The sequence below is a fragment of the Clytia hemisphaerica genome, unplaced genomic scaffold, assembly GCF_902728285.1.
Source record: "Clytia hemisphaerica strain Z4C2 unplaced genomic scaffold, Clytia hemisphaerica genome assembly, whole genome shotgun sequence".
NCBI classification, from domain to species: domain Eukaryota; kingdom Metazoa; phylum Cnidaria; class Hydrozoa; order Leptothecata; family Clytiidae; genus Clytia; species Clytia hemisphaerica.
In genome coordinates, this window is record NW_027103421.1 from 1,629,543 (window position 1) to 1,647,824 (window position 18,282).

Consider the following 18,282-nt stretch of genomic DNA (forward strand, 5'->3'; position numbering starts at 1 on the left):
CGTCAATTCATAAAGATATTTAAGCCATCTTCAAGGTCGTTGTTGACACTGTGGTATTTAATACTGATTCCAGCTGAAAAGCATAGTTTGAAAGCAAATGTAAAGGCATCAGTCACGCAAAAGTTTGATAACGATAGGTTACATAATCCTTGTTTGAATCATTGTCATGAAATTATATTGAATAGTGCTCGATGATAAACAAACAAGATACCAGAGCCAAGTAAAATTTGGAAGTTTCTTTAATAAAAGTACATACAAACCACATCTATTGTACATTTGAACAAGTAAGTGCATAAGCACGAATGGGGCACGAATCTTTAAGTTATGTACTTTTATTGATCCTTGTTTGAGAAAATCTATTTTATCAAATTATTAAATTTTGATCTGAAAATAAATACACCTGCCCCCTTCAAGAATTTAAAAGAAATTGAATATGATATCAGTTTTTGAATAGTTTTTGTTAATCCAATTAGCATCTAGAACAAACAAACAGAATGAAAAGGTGAAGTATTTAAAAATATTGTTTTTCTCAATTTTGTTAAGACTTTTCGTATCGGGGGAGGGAGAGTACCAGACATTCTTACAAATATTCTTACTTTTGAACAAAACTTTCGTTTTCTTATTGTTTGCTACTATAAATACTGGAGCTTGTCGAATCGAATCGACGATTGGTTTGCGGTAACATCTCCCTAAAGACGACCACCCAATGAAAGCTAAGTACGACGATCGTTACCGATGAATAATACATAGGTATATCTTAGCCAAAAGCTCTTAATCAGTTTGATACTTAAAACCAAACTAAGCAATTTAGCCGTGGGAACGCGATACACAAATTTACTTTGCCAAGTAAATGACTGGTTACTTCAAAGGTCACTTTTTAGTATCCTGAGGTCTCTATTTGGGCATTCTCTACGGTGGAGAGAGCAGATAAACTTGATATCCCAAATTTATCTGGTCGCCGGTCATGGTCGCCATTTCAGGTCGATGTTTAGAAACTCTTCTTAAAGGAACTTATGATTTATAACATACTAGAATGTATAAAATAAAAAAAATATTTAGCTTGTTAACAAATAAATATTTTCAAATGATTCACGTTTTTCTAATGAGAATGATGTTTTTCCCATTTCATCATGGATATTAACAACTTTTGGAAAATCATCTTAAAATAATTTTAAGGTATTTGACTACAAATTTTACCTAATTAAAACTAAAGACAAACCTTATTGGGATAACTTTGGGATAATGGAATTTTACAGGTAGAAATGCTCTAAAAATGGATAGATGCTCTAATAATGTGCTTAGATTTAGATTTATTTAGATTTTGGTATCTAGTGTTTAAGTAAAGTTCACCAGAAGCCATGGTTTATAAAGGGGGAAAATGAGTATCTGATACAAATAGATAATAAAATAAAGTGGAGTCTATAGATTTCATGCTGTAAAGTATTAGGTTCAGCTGACAAGAGATATCTCATCAGAGTTCCCGTGAATGGACTTTTCAATTTACACTTAGTCAATGAAGTTTGTAGGCGTTAGAGAACTGTCAAAAATATGAATGGCATATTCGACAAATCCTTATTGCCCTTGAACCCTTCAACTGAGTGAAGTGATATGCGTTCTGAAAAAGTTAATTTTCCCACCGTGTAGCTCATCATAAAAAATCATTTACCTCAACCTCATTCCTTTATTGATCTCGATTCGAAAAACTCCACTGCGATAAGTTTTAAGTTTTCGGCGTTTGCTTGCTTATTGTCACTCTATCACGTCTTTCTTCCACATTGTTTCACAGTAAAGACGTTTAAGACAAACGAGCGAAACTCTGGATTCATTTTCATATATATGAAACAGTTCGCAACACTGTTGATGAGGGGCATATTCAATAAAACAGCTCGGACATACAGCAATACGGTTACCCAATCTGTGCTCATTTTTGATGTGTTAATCTCACCCAAACAGAAATTCAAAACTTTCGAAAAAGTCATCGTAATTGCAAACAACCATAGCAAGAACTTCAAAGTCTTTAAAGCTATTTTGTTTCGCTCTTTCGCTTGGCTGTTCTCCACTGACCTTATCAAAGCGCTCGAAGTTTTTCTATAGAAAATGACTAGGATCAACAGTAATGTACATCTTGTTGAAAGGTCGATGACTGTTCGGTATAAAACGTCCTCCCACCCATAAAGCCACATCAAAAACCATGCACCCCATAGTAGAATCGAAATCGACATACTTGCAATGGACAGATACATACTTTGCCGTTTGTTGATCTTCTTTGTGAAAGGGTACACTATGCTTTGGTATCTCAAGAATGATATTAAAAGTAGCACAAACATTGTTTGAAAACTGATGATTTTGATGGTCAGGTCTATATAACTCTCGATGGATGTACTTGCATTTCCATTAATGATCACTGCAACACAAATCAAAAAATCTAGAACGGCTAACTCTATTAGCAGGAAATGGTACGAACTCATCTTATGAATGTTTTTGACGTTAACTTCAATGAAGAACCAAATGATTAGTACATTGCCAATGATTCCAATACATTCCATAGCTGTAAAGAAATGATCCAAATGTTCTCTGTTTATTTCGACGCGGGTAAGATGACTGTTGAGAACACTTGTATTATTCATGCTTCCAGTTGAGCTACACGATTATTTTCTATAAGAACAAAGTGAATAAGAACATTTGTTGTTTTACCAAAAAAAGAGGGTCGGTCGGTAGGTAAAAAAATAAAAATAAAAATAGAATTTCACCTCGAGGGCGACCCGAAGGCTCCATTTTCGTATATAGCTACCCGAAGGTAAGGAAGTGCGCCATTCCTTTCCCTGGATTTCTCAACTTACCCTTGATCCGTCTCCTTAGTTGCTGAGCATCAAGCAGAGAGGCATCAAGTATCATTTTGGAAACCTTTGGTATGCACCGGCTAGGGATCGAGCCCACAACCTTGTGCACCGTAGCTGGATGCTCAACCTTCATGCTACGGTCGCTTTTCGCTTTCACCTATAAAATTTCCTATAAAAAGGCAGCAAAAACTACTGCATCTTGATAAAAATGCGAAATACAAAATAGAAAGACATAAAAAGTTCGAATTCATGGATAAAATGAAAAATTGAACATTTCACTCTCAAAACCTTGGAAAAGCTACCAAAATATTGAAAATTTAGCAATCTGGAAATAAAATAAAAATGTACTACCAAAATCAATTTTATTTTTATTTCAATTTTTACTTCAATTTTTGGAATTTCAAGGTCCGTCGGTCCCGTAAAACAACTAATCAAAATTGATCTCGCCTAGTGTATTTTTAAGAAATCCGGTGTTTAGAGTCCGAAAAGCTTATTCTTAATTTTTTCTTGGCATTTGGACCATTGTAGCTTCGTTAATATAAAAAACGTGCATTGCACCCGTATCACGAACATATCTAAATAGTATCAAAAAATTTCAAATTTCAAAACCAAAATCGATAAACGAAAACCGATATTAAAACTGTGTAGCATAAAAATTTTGATTTATTTCTTTACCATATCATGGAGGGACAACCATATCATGGAGGGACAACCATATCATGGAGGGACAACCATGCGATGGGGAAATTAACTAAACTACCATTAACAGAATACGGCAATTTTTTTCCGACGAAGATTATTCCACAGTTAAAGGGACGTAAAAGTAGTAACATGTAAACATTGCGCGAACCCGTGTCATTAAAGAGAACAATTAAAATCACGCGTCCAAAACAAACTTGTAAAACTATTGAAACAATCAAAATCAGCGATATTTTTTTTATTTTTTATTTTGATATATATGACATTTGTTTTGATTATGTATCCCGCTACATACAGTTTGTTTACAAATTTCGTCAGTACTTTTATGACCCTTTAAATTCAGTATGACATTTTACAACAAATCATTTTAGCCCACCTTTTTTCCCTCGATAAGACTGTAGTAGTTGTTGAAAGAAGCTTATCTTTTTAATCAAAAAACGCTTTCATTTCATCCCACTCAATTTCTTGAAATCTAATATTTTGATAATGAAGATCGCTTGCCATAAGAATTCTTATTTAATTTTGCTTTATTTTTAACTCCAGATATTCGGGCCCTTCACTTCAATCTCGCCCTCGTGTCACTTTTTCTTTCCCTCATATTAATTAATAATTTCAAAAAGGCCAATTTATAAAACAGTGTCAACGTTAAAAAATTGATTTATTCTTTCTCCGAATCTTCACCTCGCTACATGAAAAGGCTTTCGAAATTAAACTTTAATTCAATTTATCCTCACTTTTTCAATTTTCAAAACTTTGTTTCCACTTTGACCTGAGAGACCTGTGAGAGTGTAAAAAAACTTTCAAACCTTTCGGGAATTTCAAGTCAAAAAGCCTTCCATATTTTTTTTTATATGAGCACAAACTTTATAAGAACAATAGGCTTCGATGGCCGAAATATTAAGAACAAGTTAAGAACATTTTACGGACTTTAAAACACCCAATTTCTTAGAAGAATGCAATAAAAATACGCAGAAAAAAGCGAAAATAAAAACATTTTAGGAAAATTTTAAGCTTAAATCTTAAAAAAATTCAAGATCATCCGAAGGCTACAAGAATTTTTGTTCTTATAAAGAAAATGTGAACGAAAAGTGCAAATGAGACAAATTTTTGGACGCCTTCCATTTACAAGCACACTGACTTCGAACAGATCCTGATTTCTTTACGCATGGCATGTAGGCACTCTAAAGGCCATGGTTCCGTAAGAGCCATCACAACATTCACATTCACCACACATCCCTTTAGAGCAGTGCGTGATGTGCGCGAAATTGATGACCTGTTTTGAGATCAATATCCAAGAGAAAGTAGGGTAGGATGATGATGATTTTCTATTCCCATTGGGATTTCGATAGAAATTTTTTCATCCCCACTGTGGGAAGAAGTTCCACCGGGGCTCAAAAATCAGGAATGATAAAAATAGTTCACAAGGTTAGTAAAAGGTTTGGGAAACCAAAAAAACGGAAGACAGGACAGACTAAAAGATATCTAAATTACTTACAAGAGACGATCTACAATACTGCACATAAGGATCAATTTCTGAAAACCCATTTCTTCGCAAAAATAAATTTGATACAATTAAAGTCTTTTCACGATAAGTGTGCACTCTTTTTTCATTTACCTATAACTTTTGAAGGAATTCTTCAATCTTTATAAATTTGGTATCATTAGAAAGATATTAGTGGGTGGAACAATTTGAAATAAAAAAATCTTTTAAAATATTCTAAAAATGAAGAAGAAAAAAATTAAGATCTTATAGATCCTAAGATCAAAGAATCTCTCCAGTGAAAATGAAAGTTATAGGACTTCTCTACAAGATCTTCATTTTTTTTTTCTTCATTTTCATCTTCATTTTTAGAATTTTTTTAAAGATTTTTTTATTTCAAATTGTTCTACTCACTAATATCTTTCCAACGATACCAAATTTAAAAAGATTAAAGATTTCCTTCAAAAGTTATAGGTAAAAGAAAAAAGAGTGCACACTTATCGTGAACAGACTTTATTAGTTGATACACGTTTGATATAAGAACATATAAGGCTTCGAGGCAAAAGTTTTTAAGAACGTTTTAAGAAGCTTTACGGACTGTAGAACTTGATTAATGTAACCTGATAACAGCTGTTCACAGTTTTCTCATGCGCACGGTAAACCTCTGAAGGTGTGGTGTGCAGAAACGATCACAATCTGATCTTGGGTTAGATTAATGGGGAAATTACACATCAATACTAAAATATGCCGAAAATAGGAACAATCCAAGGACAATTTAGTCTAATATTGAAAAACTTAAGCAGCATCCGAAGGCTCTAATTTTTTGTTTTTCTCATAAACTGAATAATTTGTACTGATTTGTACTAACTATTGAAGGCAAAAATTGGTGAAAAATTGGTGAGGTGAAAATTATTTTTTCAAAGAAAACGCAAGAGTAACCACACCAGTTATACGACGCTATAATGATTATGATATGAAAGAAAAGATATTGAACTTAGTTTAAAAATGCATGAATCTCCTGGAAATATTATCAGCAAGAGAACCGAAAAATAGATCACATTAAACACACAGAGCATCCCAAAAAAACACAGTTTGTCAATAATGTCAATCACTTAAAGTGGAACATATACGCTGAGCAAAAAAAAATTGTAGTCTTTAAAACATAAATCATGAACAATAACGCACTACGACTTTTATGAGAAATGAATAGTTTATTTCATTGATCACTGTTCATTTACGATCAATCAGCCTTCATGGATAAATTGAAGCCTAGGTTACCGAGCATCTCAGTCATTTTACTATAATTACCATACACTCTTTTTTATAAGCACAATTTTTTAAGAGCGAATGCGGATGAGGCTAAAAAATTCTAAAAGACGATAACAAATTTTTATTTTAAAACCAAGCTGCCTGGAACAGTTGAGTTCTAGGCAAATAAAGGTTTAATCCTTCAATGACTAATGACGATATATGTCGTTATCGCGTTCCGTGCCAAAAATACTGATAATACAGACAAGCATAGCCAATAAGCATAGGGTGAGAAGAAATAGAGACCCAAAATAAGAACAACGGAGCCTCAACAAGAAATTTACTGATTCCTATAGCAATGAAGAGTGTAACACTCATTGACTTCCAAGTCACTTTTTCCCCATCCAGAACGCCCGCGCCCGTGGTTTTTACACAAACGCTGGATTTCAAAAAATGCAGTCCTCGAAAACAATGGAACCGCTAGATACAATCAGTCGTCATGATTGCAGTGCGTTCTAGGCGAGTTCTGAATGGGAAATAAATGGCTTACACTTTTTCTTGCCTGGGAATTAGAGATTCTACTTAGACCTTCAGGCTTTAAACTCAATGGTGACACTCTAGTATGTTAAATACCACCCATACAGGCGACAACACGATTCCATTAGTCTATAGAAACTGGTAGAAATGTAACTTCGCCTTTCCAAACTTGTTAGCCTCTCTACCTTTTGCTTAGGTATTGGGTAGATACCTTTTTTCGTTGGTGTTTCAATAAGGGCCGGCGTAAGAATCAGATTTACATTAGAGCCGGGGTAGAAATGGGAAGGGTTGAGCTTTGGTGTAGTAAGGACCGGCGCTGAATCAGGACCGCCGTAAAAAGTGCCGAAAAGACTAATTTTGTCGCAATCATTTCTTTGTAGAGTACACTGTTGGATCATCTGTATGATACGTTCAGCGTTCACAATCTTCTCATCGCTGAAGAAGACGACGAGCTATGGAACCAAAGCATCGAGAATAACATCAACACTTCACCAAAGGATGTGGTCTTCGTCAAATCAAGGGAATCTCAAACTACACCATTTCAATCAGTCGTTCACGGTGAATATCAATTCCAACCTGGTTACTTTGAGTGTAGTTTGGTTTGGCAACACAATATCTCGATTCATTCACGACTTTCGACTATCACACCAAAGACTGGACAAAGTATTGCTATGAATACTGTTCGATCGGTGTTGAGTCAATTTCAAGTGCACAATCGACAAAACATCTTTGTCATCAAAGAACAACAACACAACGTTGTTTACGTTAGGTAATTGATTATATACCTGCGACAAAGCTGTATCCGCCATCTTTTATCGGAGTATTTTTTGTAAAGGGGTACCTTAAAGCACTACTTGATGGGGGTCAATTCAATGAAAAAAAAATAAAAAATTTCACCCAAATTAAGTAGTGCTACCGCAAAGTTTTTTTCCGTAGACGGGCGGAAATATCTTTAATGGTCGGAAATATCATAGCGTAATGGTCGGAAATATCTTTTGATGGTCAGAAATATCCAAAACTCTGCAAATTTGAAAATTTAATGGTCGGAAATATCATTTGATGGTCTTTTGATGGTCGGAAATATCCAAAACTCTAAAAATTTGAAAATTTAATGGTCGTAAATATCCCGCGCTTTTAAAAATGCTTCATCAGCAAAAAAATGTAAACAAAGATGGTAGCAAAGGTGGTGTGTGTGGCCAACTTGTTGTGTGTGCCAGAAAAGACTAGAATCTACTTCTGGCTGAACTTTGCTTTTTGATAATTTTTGATGACGCTGAGTCCAGTGAAGTAGACTAGGAGCGTTTTGCGAGGTCGCCATTTTGAGAAAGAATGTTTAAAATCCAAATAACAAAAAACTACTTGGAGTTGAATAATATAATCAAAAATGAGAAACAAACGTCAATAACAGATTTGCGATCCCTTATTCTCAAATAAAAACATTGCTTCATACTGTTTTTACCTTCCAAAAACAACTAAAATCTGGCGGACTGTTTTACAGTCTGCCCAAGCAGAAGCATATTACCATATACTACCGGGCCACTTAATCGCGCCATCCAGTCTATCAAACAGCTTTAATTGGACTCCGGGCTAGTGCCAGACAAGCTTTTTAGGGAGAGAAAGTGGTATTGACCTTTTTATTCAAACACGACTCTTCGTTCTTTCTTGTCTTTTTTATATCCTTTCCTCCTCTAACCCCCACTGTAAGGGTCATTTTTTGGCCAAATTTTCTCTGCATGCACTGCCAGCTGGATGCACTGTAAGGGTTCGATTTTGGAAGCCAAATTTTCCGCCGAACGTATGGTCGTTTTCAGATCGAGTGAGATGGGAGGGTGTCCAGGTAGGGTTGGGACTAGCTTTAGGGTGATTTGAGAGCAGTGGGGGCTAGAGGAGGAAAGGATATAAAAAGACAAGAAAGAAAGAGAAGATTCGTGTTTGAATAAAAAGGTCAATACCACTTTCTCTCCCTAAAAAGCTGTCTACGTCTTGTGTAAAATACTGTATAAAGAACTAAGAAACAGAACAGTTCTCGCTCAGATAGTGTCCCAAAAACTTAAAATAAAAAACTACTCTTGTCTGGCACACACAACAAGTTGGCCACAACACACCACCTTTGCTACCATCTTTGTTTACATTTTTTTGCTGATGAAGCATTTTTAAAAGCGCGGGATATTTCCGACCATTAAATTTTCAAATTTTTTGAGTTTTGGATATTTCCGACCATCAAATGATATTTCCGACCATTACGCTATGATATCTCCGACCATTAAAGATATTTCCGCCCGTCTACGGAAAAAAATTTGCAGTGCTACCATTAGGGTACCACTTTCAAAAAACTCCCATTAAAGATTTCGCTTGGAAAAAACTTTGTACCCTAGTACCAATACCCTAGCAACCTCAATTTTGTAGCGAACCCACTAAGTTGAGCACTGGAGTGACATTCACACTGATAACTTTTGAATCGCTAGGGCTCTATCGATTGATCTATCCAGTCCGTGCTGGGAACAGCGTTGAGTTTTGGATTTGGTCACTCAACGAACCTGACAAACTTCTTTTTTGTAAAAATTTTTCTGTTAGAAATAAAAGTCTCAATTTGAACATTGATACACCCCTATGTCGCAGACCCGCTGGGATCCCAGCCCCACTGGAAAATTTTGCCAAAATTTCGCAAAAATTTTGTCCCCGGTACTAAAAATACCCCAAAAGGTCAGCCCCACTGGAAATTGACTTTGATTACATTCCCATTCAAATTTCATTGTAAAAAGTTGCACTCCGAATCCCCACTGGATTTTTTAAGCTTGGAACAATAGAATCTACAATGGAAAATTTTAACCCGCTATGGGAAAAAGTTTTACCGGGGCTGTGAGACAAGGCTGTATTGATTTTGATAATTTGCTGGTTACTGGCGTGCGCTTTGGTGTTTGGGTATTGAACAACATGTGTTCATTTAACAACAATCATATACAATAAACTACATTTTTGGACCTACCTCCGGGTACCCCGGTGGAGGTCCTTTAAATTAACCCATGTTTGTTCGTTCGTCCGATCGTTCGTCTGTTACCAGCTTTTCTCAGGATTGGCTCATTAGTTTTTTCTGATTTTTGGCACAATGATGCAAAATGGCAATGTCCAAAATGTGACAGAGCCCGATTTTCGAAAAAAAAATTATATGCCGGAAAAAACTGTTTTTTTTGGCATTTTCTCGAGATTTTATCATTAGTTTTTTCTGATTTTTGCTCAAAGATCCGTATTAACAGTGCCCAAAACATGAACGAGTCCGATTTTTGAGAAAAAATTTTTTCCGGTTGAAAATGCCGGAAATATGCCGGTAGTTGCCGTTTTTCTGGGTTTTCATTGGACTTTTTCCTTATAATTTGTTGTTTTTTCATTCAAAAACATTATTAATAGCAATGCCCACCATGAAGCATGTTTCAATTTTCAATAAAATTGATTTTTGAAGCCGGAACTATTTGAAAATCGCCGGAACAGCCTTTTTTCGCCTGAAAGACAGTATTTCTTGAATTTCTCGAGCTGTACTTTTTTATGAAATTTTGCAAACTGATGCAAAATGACAATACCTAAAATGTGACGGAGCCCGATTTTCAAAAAAAAAAAATTTTCCGGTTGAAAATGCCGGAAATCGCCGTTTTTGCAGATTTTCATTGGATTTTTTCCTTATATTTCTATGTTTTTCACACAAAAACATTATTGATAACAATGCTCACCATCAAGCATGATTCAATTGTCAATAAAACTGATTTTTGCCACCAGAACTTTCTATTTATTTTTTCCCTACAATCCTTCCCTCTCCCCCCCCCCCCATCAACAATCAATGATGAATTTATTGCGTTATGCATTTTCGCTTAACGCTATATTTTATGACTGATTTTTTTCATTTTTCTCCTCGCATTGCTATCTAACTTTCATCATCAGGTAGGTCCATTCAGCATCTAGCTTGTCATTTTTACGTTTTCTTAGATTGAGTGAGATAACAACTGGAGAGACAACCCCGCCCGATGATAGCGTTTTCCGCCCTGTAGAGGAGGCGTCAAGAGCGCCCTCTGTCTCCTCACTGCAAGTGAACAGAGAAGACGGTACCGTGGAAAGAATGGAACTAGAGGTAGGACGGTTGATATGAAGGCTCAACTGAAAACGTGTTTTTATTTAAGAAGAATTTATCCAAAATTTGGGTTTTTCTGATGACATTTTTTTATTTCACCTTTTATTTTTGTTATTTTCTCATTTCACTAAAGATTGGCGTTGAGACGACAGGAAACTTTTATCATAATACTGTTCCATTAAATTATCGAACAAGATAAAAGCAAGATAAAAGACATTCCATTAAATCTGTAATATAAAATTATCTCCCAGTTGATGAATTGATACCGTTTTATATTTTCCATTTTCCAGCGCCAAGATTCTTATCATTCTTATCAATTCATGGGACCAAAGTACGATGATAAATCCTATACACCAGAACCACCTTCTCAAGTGTCCGAATCAAAGTCCATTTCGTTCTCAGTGTACGGCATCCGGGAGCCAGGACACGAAATTAAAAATGGCGTCATGAGCATGATCACCAAGAAATTGGATTACAACACTCTGGACTTGATCAATCAACACATAGCGAGAAACCCTAAATGTAGACTTTCTTCTAAGGATGTCGAGGTAAGATTTGCGGATCAGGTCCTATACACAGGTCATTTGTGGTCACAGCCGAGTATCGGGATTCTAAAATGCGATACTAGGACTGGCCTTTTGTTCTATTCTGACTTATCATCTGAAGCCATAAGTGGTTTCATTTCCCATCCTGGAGTCTCGAGTTTTTCGGAAATTTTATCTATAAGCTTGTATAATCATTAATCGACCGCCGGAGGCGGTTTCTTTCATAATGATACGCTAATCTCGTTTTGCCTTGGCTCATTACTTCGTCTACCATTTACTTTCGGTTTTTTTAACTAGATTACCCAGTTGTTTCTCTTTTTTTTCGCTGAATGTCTTTTATTCGGAATTGAATAATCGAGACATGAAAAATGACTATATTGTAATCTGTTTTCAATGAATAATCTAAAATGCACTGGAGATGACATGCAGGTGTTAATAATGTGCTCTTTCGAAAGCGTGATGCGTGATGGAAGGCGGTCGTTTCAGTGTGGTTTAGATCCACACTGTGACCTAGTTAACACTTTATCTTAAGATAAAGTAATCTATGCCCCCCCCCTTCCCAAAGATGTACGAAGGGTTAAGTCTGTTCAGGAAAAAAAACACAACCACAAAAAAATATTTTCATTTTACATATAGGAGAATTTATCTCCAATACAGTCCACTCTCGTTATTTGGAACTTTATTATTCGAATCTTTCTCTAAGTTGAATGGAATTCTTGGACCATAGACTAGTAAACTAGTCGTTGAAGACCCATATACAAAAATTCTGAATTTCAACGACTAGAAGCTACTTCCCTCAAAAACGTTGTTTAATTGTACAACTTTTTTTAGGTTTTTGAGAATCCATTCAACTTTTTTGACTAAATGATATTTCATAGTAACATTGAACATGGGAACATATAAATAAATGAGCATTTCTAAAAACGCAATAAACAGAAAGAGAAATAAATGCAATCCCGCACGGGTGAGACATACATAAATCTGTATGTCTCTCCTTACGATTTTAGGTGAAGAAAAAAAGGCGTTTGAAGTAGCTTCTAGTCGGTTATTTTCCTTTTCTCTCACGCGCGCTGAATATTTAATTAGTGTTTGATATTATTTGATTGACAGTTTTAAGGTTATAAGTAATAACCGACTAGTTTACTAGTCTACTTGGACCTTTGAAGATCGAATAAGAGAGTGTCAATTGTATATTATTTCATAAATAGGAATATATAGTTTTGAATTTCTTTTTGAGGTCCTTTAATTTGTCCGTTGTCCGTCCGTCCGTTCGTCTGTTACAAGCTTTTCTCGGGATCGGCTCATTTTTTTTTTCTTTCTATTTTTTGCACAATGATGCAAAATAACAATGTCTAAAAAGTGACGGAGTCCGATTTTTGAAAAAAAGAATATTGTGGGCAAATTTAAGCCAAAAACTGCCTAAAGTAGGGTTTTTGGACTTTGTGCAAAATCGCTTCATTAGTTTTTCCTGATTTTTGGTAGAAAGATAGAGTGCTAGGTGTCCTAAAATTGAATTTAATCTCCTAAACGGGAATTTAATTTGACGGTTGCAGGATATTTTTGACCAATAATGCGTTATTAAATAAGCGAAAAAACCTGTGAAGGCTTGAAATAGCACGAATTTGGGGAATACGTGAAATAAACTAAATTTGGCGGGATTTTAATTTGGCGGACGGATGAAGGAAAAAATAAAATTTGGCGGGAACTTAATTTGGCGGATTTTGGCTAAATCCGCCAAAATCGCCAAATTTTCTTTCCGCCAAAATATCTTCCTTTAAGGTAATATTTATGTCCTGATGTAATGCGTTTCTCGAAAATATATTTATTTGGGCCAAAAAGTGCCTAACAATGGGGTGTTTTGGACTTTTTGTAAAATTGCTTCATTAATTTTTTCTTACTTTTTTGCATAAAGATAGAGGGAAAGGTTTTCCGGAAACTTTTTCTTGCCGTAAAATTCCGATTTTCTTATTTGTTGAAACAAAAATACCCTTCATTGAATTTATGGGGAAATGAGTATTTTTCGCGATTGGCTTGGTATTATTTTCAGATTTTTATTTTGTCTGACTATTGTTGCCATTTTTTAAGCTAATCATTCTCCTCTATTTTTTAGTTCATCCAACCACCCGATAAGGCGCCCGCCAAAATGCTTCAACTTTGTGTCACTGAATTCGGTTTGAAATACCTTCACGCAACCATGTTCTACTTTCACCAACACTTACTAAAGAAATATAACACCCCCCGTTACGCGTTACCAGACCCCGTTTATCACTTCAAGAATTACGCAACGTATAAGCAACCACGTGGCACGGCTGAACCGATTACTTCAAACAATACTTATCTTTATAATCGAAGAGACAAGTCTGAAATAGGTATTGTTTTTTCAGATTCTTTTCGTTCCGGGATATTTCACAAAAATATAGAAGTCATCAGAATATCAAAAGTATCATCCTAGTAGGCGCACAACGTTGTTTCATCGTTTATTTAACGTTCACAACATCCATATAACGTTGGATGAACGTCGAAACAACGTTGTGTGCCAGCTGGGATATACGTATCTGACACTCGATGCAGAACTTTTTTCCGACGCTATAAAGCTCTCAAGGTCGGGAAAATTTTCAACATTTAGAAAGTTTGGATTACGAAATTTCGCTAGAGCACCTCAAGGATTTTGCGGTGGGAGGCCTGTAACTCAGTCCCCGTTTTCGAGGATTGTTGGGTCCAATCAAAATATTTTCGAAGGCGTACTCACTAGAGCAGTGGGAAGTTGACCCGCTTCTCAGAGCTTTAGCTTGGGCGACCTTCAAAAATCATATCAGATATACTGGATTTAGATTCTTCTGATTGGCTTAATATTAAACGTTAGCAATACATTTTAAGGAATAAATTCGTTGCATTGGATAGCATTTCATTAACAGTGGATATCGGAAATCTTTGACCGATACCATTATGCCTAATTCCTTCATCAACACTATTCCATTGAAGGTCATAAGTAAGTAAGTACTAGAATTATTCTTGGTTCTGCTCCTAAAGGCCAGTCTCCACTTTCGCGCGAAATGGGCGACAGTTTTTTCTGAGATTACGTCATAAAAAAGTTTCACGCGAAAAAGAAAAGTTGAAAGGCCGGTCTCCACTTTTGTGCGAAATGGACGACAGTTCTTTTTTGCCTGAAGAAAAGATGACGTCATAAAAAAGTTTCGCGCGAACAAAAAAAAGTTTTCATCCGTTAATTTCGACCAATGGAATTGCTTCATTTTTCAACCGACCAATGACCTTACAAAAACGTCAAAAAGTTTTCGCTCATGTCGCGCGAAAGTGGAGACCGGCCTTTAAGGCAAGATAATTCCTTACTATACTATCTTTCATGCAAGAGGTCTGAGAATTGAAAAGTTGTGTTGGATTCCTAAAAGTGCTAACTCAATGTTTGTTTACTCAATTTTACTTATAAGGTATCGGAGTTGTGTATGTCACACTGACAGATGAAGAAGGGCGTCACGTGATCGCTCAACCCTCGTTTCCAAACCTCCAATACCATCGCGCGTCCAAAGAAGAATTGACGCAGATCAAAGAGAAATTGTTACAATTCAAAGATTATGAAGAGTTGACAGAAAAAGATGAAGATTACAGTAAGTTGAACCTCTTAACCCAGTTTGAAAGAACATAACGTTGTTTCAACGTTCATCTAATGTTCAAAACGTCCATATAACGTTAGATGAATGTTAAAACAACGTCGTTTGCCACTTGGGAAAACTTTCCCGAGTACGTACTTTATCAAAGTTTGTTGAACATGAGAAAGGCAGTTTAAAGGTTTTTTTTTTAGTGATATCGTCTGCTTACCCATCAATTTTGATTTACAAGCTTTTTTATAACGAATTGACACGGATGTGGAGCAAGACTGGTCAGAAAGAGGCAAAACAAACAATTTTTTGCTTATAATCAGCATAATATAACAATAGGGAGACACTGTTCTGGTATGAAATATGTGTTTGATATGAAACGAGAACACTTATGTAAAGACAAAACCTTTAAAAATCGTTGTTAGGTTAGCATACACAAATTTTCAAGAGGTTGGAGGTTTTTTTATTTAAAGGGGGATCTAAAGGGGCCGAAGAGTTTTTCCTTTTCGAGAAAAAAAACGTGACTCTTATTGAGGAGGTTCTCTTCCAAGCGGTTTTAAGGTTCAAAATGTGATAGAATTTCGCTGGGTATGGAGAAATCACTCAAAAATAACCGCAATTTAATGTAGGGCAATTTTTTTTAATCGCAACTGATTTTGTGTTTGAAAGATGGCTTATTCGCTCTTGGCTTTCTCGCTCTTGCCAGGCAGGGTACAGTGCACAGAGGGACAGATATTCTTATCCTTTCAATTCAATTACAGTTTCACGTTCTGTTTGCGTTACTTTTGGTACATTCGGTTGAATTTGCTGATATCTTCACCAATACGCGACACGTATGAAGTGGGGTTAGATGACAATTTAGATTTTCTTTCTCATTTGCAGTGCGCAATTTCATTGTTCAAATCAGTATTTGGGAGAACGGTGATATCAACATTGACCAATTCGCAAATGAACTCAAAACCTTCTTCAATTATGCTCTCTTGGATGTCTTCATGGAATTCCATGTCTTAAACACCCCCATATGTGATATCCCTACACGCCTGCATTGCTCACATCATTCGTCAAGACGTGATTCAGTCATGCATCGCCGCCCTTCAATCAATCTAGGGCGTAGTGGCGGCCAGTCATCGGCCTCCAGCTCTGCCACTACACCAAAGTTTGGAAAAACAAGCGTCTCGCATACTACATCCGCATCTTCGACTGGAAAACGACATTTCTCGGAACCCGGCACTCCCGTAAGATCTGACTCCCCGGCTGTCATTACCACCGGTAGAGAAGAACTCAAACTGATAACAGAAGTGGTCGGTAGTTTCCCGAAAGATTATTCCGGATCACCGCACGAGGCTAGTCCTTCCGATATGAACAGGCCAGTCAAGAGGACTTCGAGTACAGACAGTAAACGGGATAGTCCGCATTTAACTTCTTCCGGGAAGCGAGATAGTCCGGCAATGCGACGTGAAGGCTCCTTCACCAAAAAGGAGAGCCCGGTTTTGCAACGCAAGTTATCAGGAAGGTAATTATTTTGTAATTTTCTTCACTAAAAGTGTAGAAAGAATGAACTTTAAACGCGCATTCTTTCTTTCGTTGTTTTACATTTAGAATTTATCATGATAAAATGACGAAAAATTCTTGCCTAGTAATCTTAGCTAGTTTGATTCCGGATAAAACAAGGATAAATCTGATGGTAACTTGTGACTAAATCTTAGTACTAAGCCAGTATTCCAAGACAAACTTAAAGTCCGTAAATATAAAAAATCTTTAAAGCACCGAATACATTACATTTCCTAAGCCGTGTGTCTTAACCTTGTGAATATGGATTTATTTAACTAGGCTAGAAAAATTTATCGGGGCACGTAACATCGTTGCCCAACTGTAACTTTTCAGTTATTGAATGATAATTGAACCGTTATTTCACTTAAGGGATAGTAACCACAGCCCTTTGACGCGTAAACGATCAAACAGTAGTCGTACGTCCAGTGTACGTTCAGATAACGATCTCACCACATCATATGAGGCTGCTGTTCAACATCAACTATCGACTGATGATACAACACTACCCAAAAATAAGGTAAGTTCTTCATTTTACTTATAACCTAGATTTGTTTGGGTCATTACTCACCTTAACAGGGAGTTGAAAAGATGTGACGAATTTTTCAGAAAGAAGAAGTAACAAAGTCCCTTCCCCGCCCAGCAATATTTTACTGGACGTGCTTAGTCCAATATTTTGGATACGACCATATTCTACTCAACGATGCTTTCCCCTACTAACTTTTAAACAGATTCCCAACAGAACGCCAAATCAATGTTATTTAGGAGGATAAATTTCAATCTTTTCTGTCTAATCTGATCTAGTGAGTAATCAAATTTGTTGGCTTATTACCGACTCAACAATCAGCGCCGAAATATCTGGCATAAAATTGGGGGAATTCCCTCAAAACTTTATAACCGCGAGTGATTTTTATCTGCTTTAAAGTACGGTTGGAAAGTAGTGTTTTAAGACTTAAGAGCTTAGGATTTCAGGATCTAAAAGCTCAAAAATGTCCCAATAAAGCTGAGAATATAGCCTGTAAGCCACTTTTAACACTTCCCAAATCGAAAAATCCAATGAAAAAATGGAATTACTGAAACTGCAATTCTCGCCAGAACTTCCAATTCTGAAAAAATGTTAAAATACCCAAAATTGCCAATATGTTTAGGCACTGATTGTAGCTCCAAAATGATTTTACTTGGTTTGATTCATAGGTGCTTACAGTGAAGGAATTGGAGAAATTGCCACTTGAGAAAATGAGTTACGTGTTGGTAACGGATGCAGAAGTCAGGGAAGCGGTCGGAAATGATGGGGAAAAGCAGAAGAAAAGCACATGGCAAGAATTAGAAATTCAGCGGCGTTTAGAGATCGATAAATTGAAGGAGAGAAGGAATCACGAACACGGCTTGACCGGTGACTTGCACGCTAAGTATGTACAGTTGATTCCCCGTAACTCGAACACGCACGGGGAATCGAAATATGTTCGGGCTAAGGAAATATTTGAAGAAAAAAATATGTTTGTGATAAAAACATCGAGGAAATCAGTAAATCCAAATCATGGAACCAACAATGTATTTTGTTTTATTTTAGAATATATTTCGATTCTATACGAATCATCATCAGCTAAAAATACCGGGTGACCCACGAAAAAATTCAGATGTTTCCCGACGTCTT

General features: G+C 36.2%; 1 protein-coding gene across 1 annotated transcript in view; it reads left to right on the plus strand.

The window, feature by feature from the left end:
- Window positions 1-18,282, plus strand: part of LOC136797868 (KICSTOR complex protein SZT2-like) — a 53,379-nt gene that overhangs the window by 20,007 nt on the left and 15,090 nt on the right. The window contains exons 12-19 of the mRNA XM_067054450.1: window positions 7,185-7,573; window positions 10,780-10,921; window positions 11,212-11,469; window positions 13,577-13,835; window positions 14,913-15,089; window positions 15,963-16,593; window positions 17,001-17,148; window positions 17,823-18,037. Of these exons, the coding sequence (XP_066910551.1) occupies window positions 7,185-7,573; window positions 10,780-10,921; window positions 11,212-11,469; window positions 13,577-13,835; window positions 14,913-15,089; window positions 15,963-16,593; window positions 17,001-17,148; window positions 17,823-18,037 (2,219 nt within the window). The remainder of the gene's footprint in view (window positions 1-7,184; window positions 7,574-10,779; window positions 10,922-11,211; window positions 11,470-13,576; window positions 13,836-14,912; window positions 15,090-15,962; window positions 16,594-17,000; window positions 17,149-17,822; window positions 18,038-18,282) is intronic.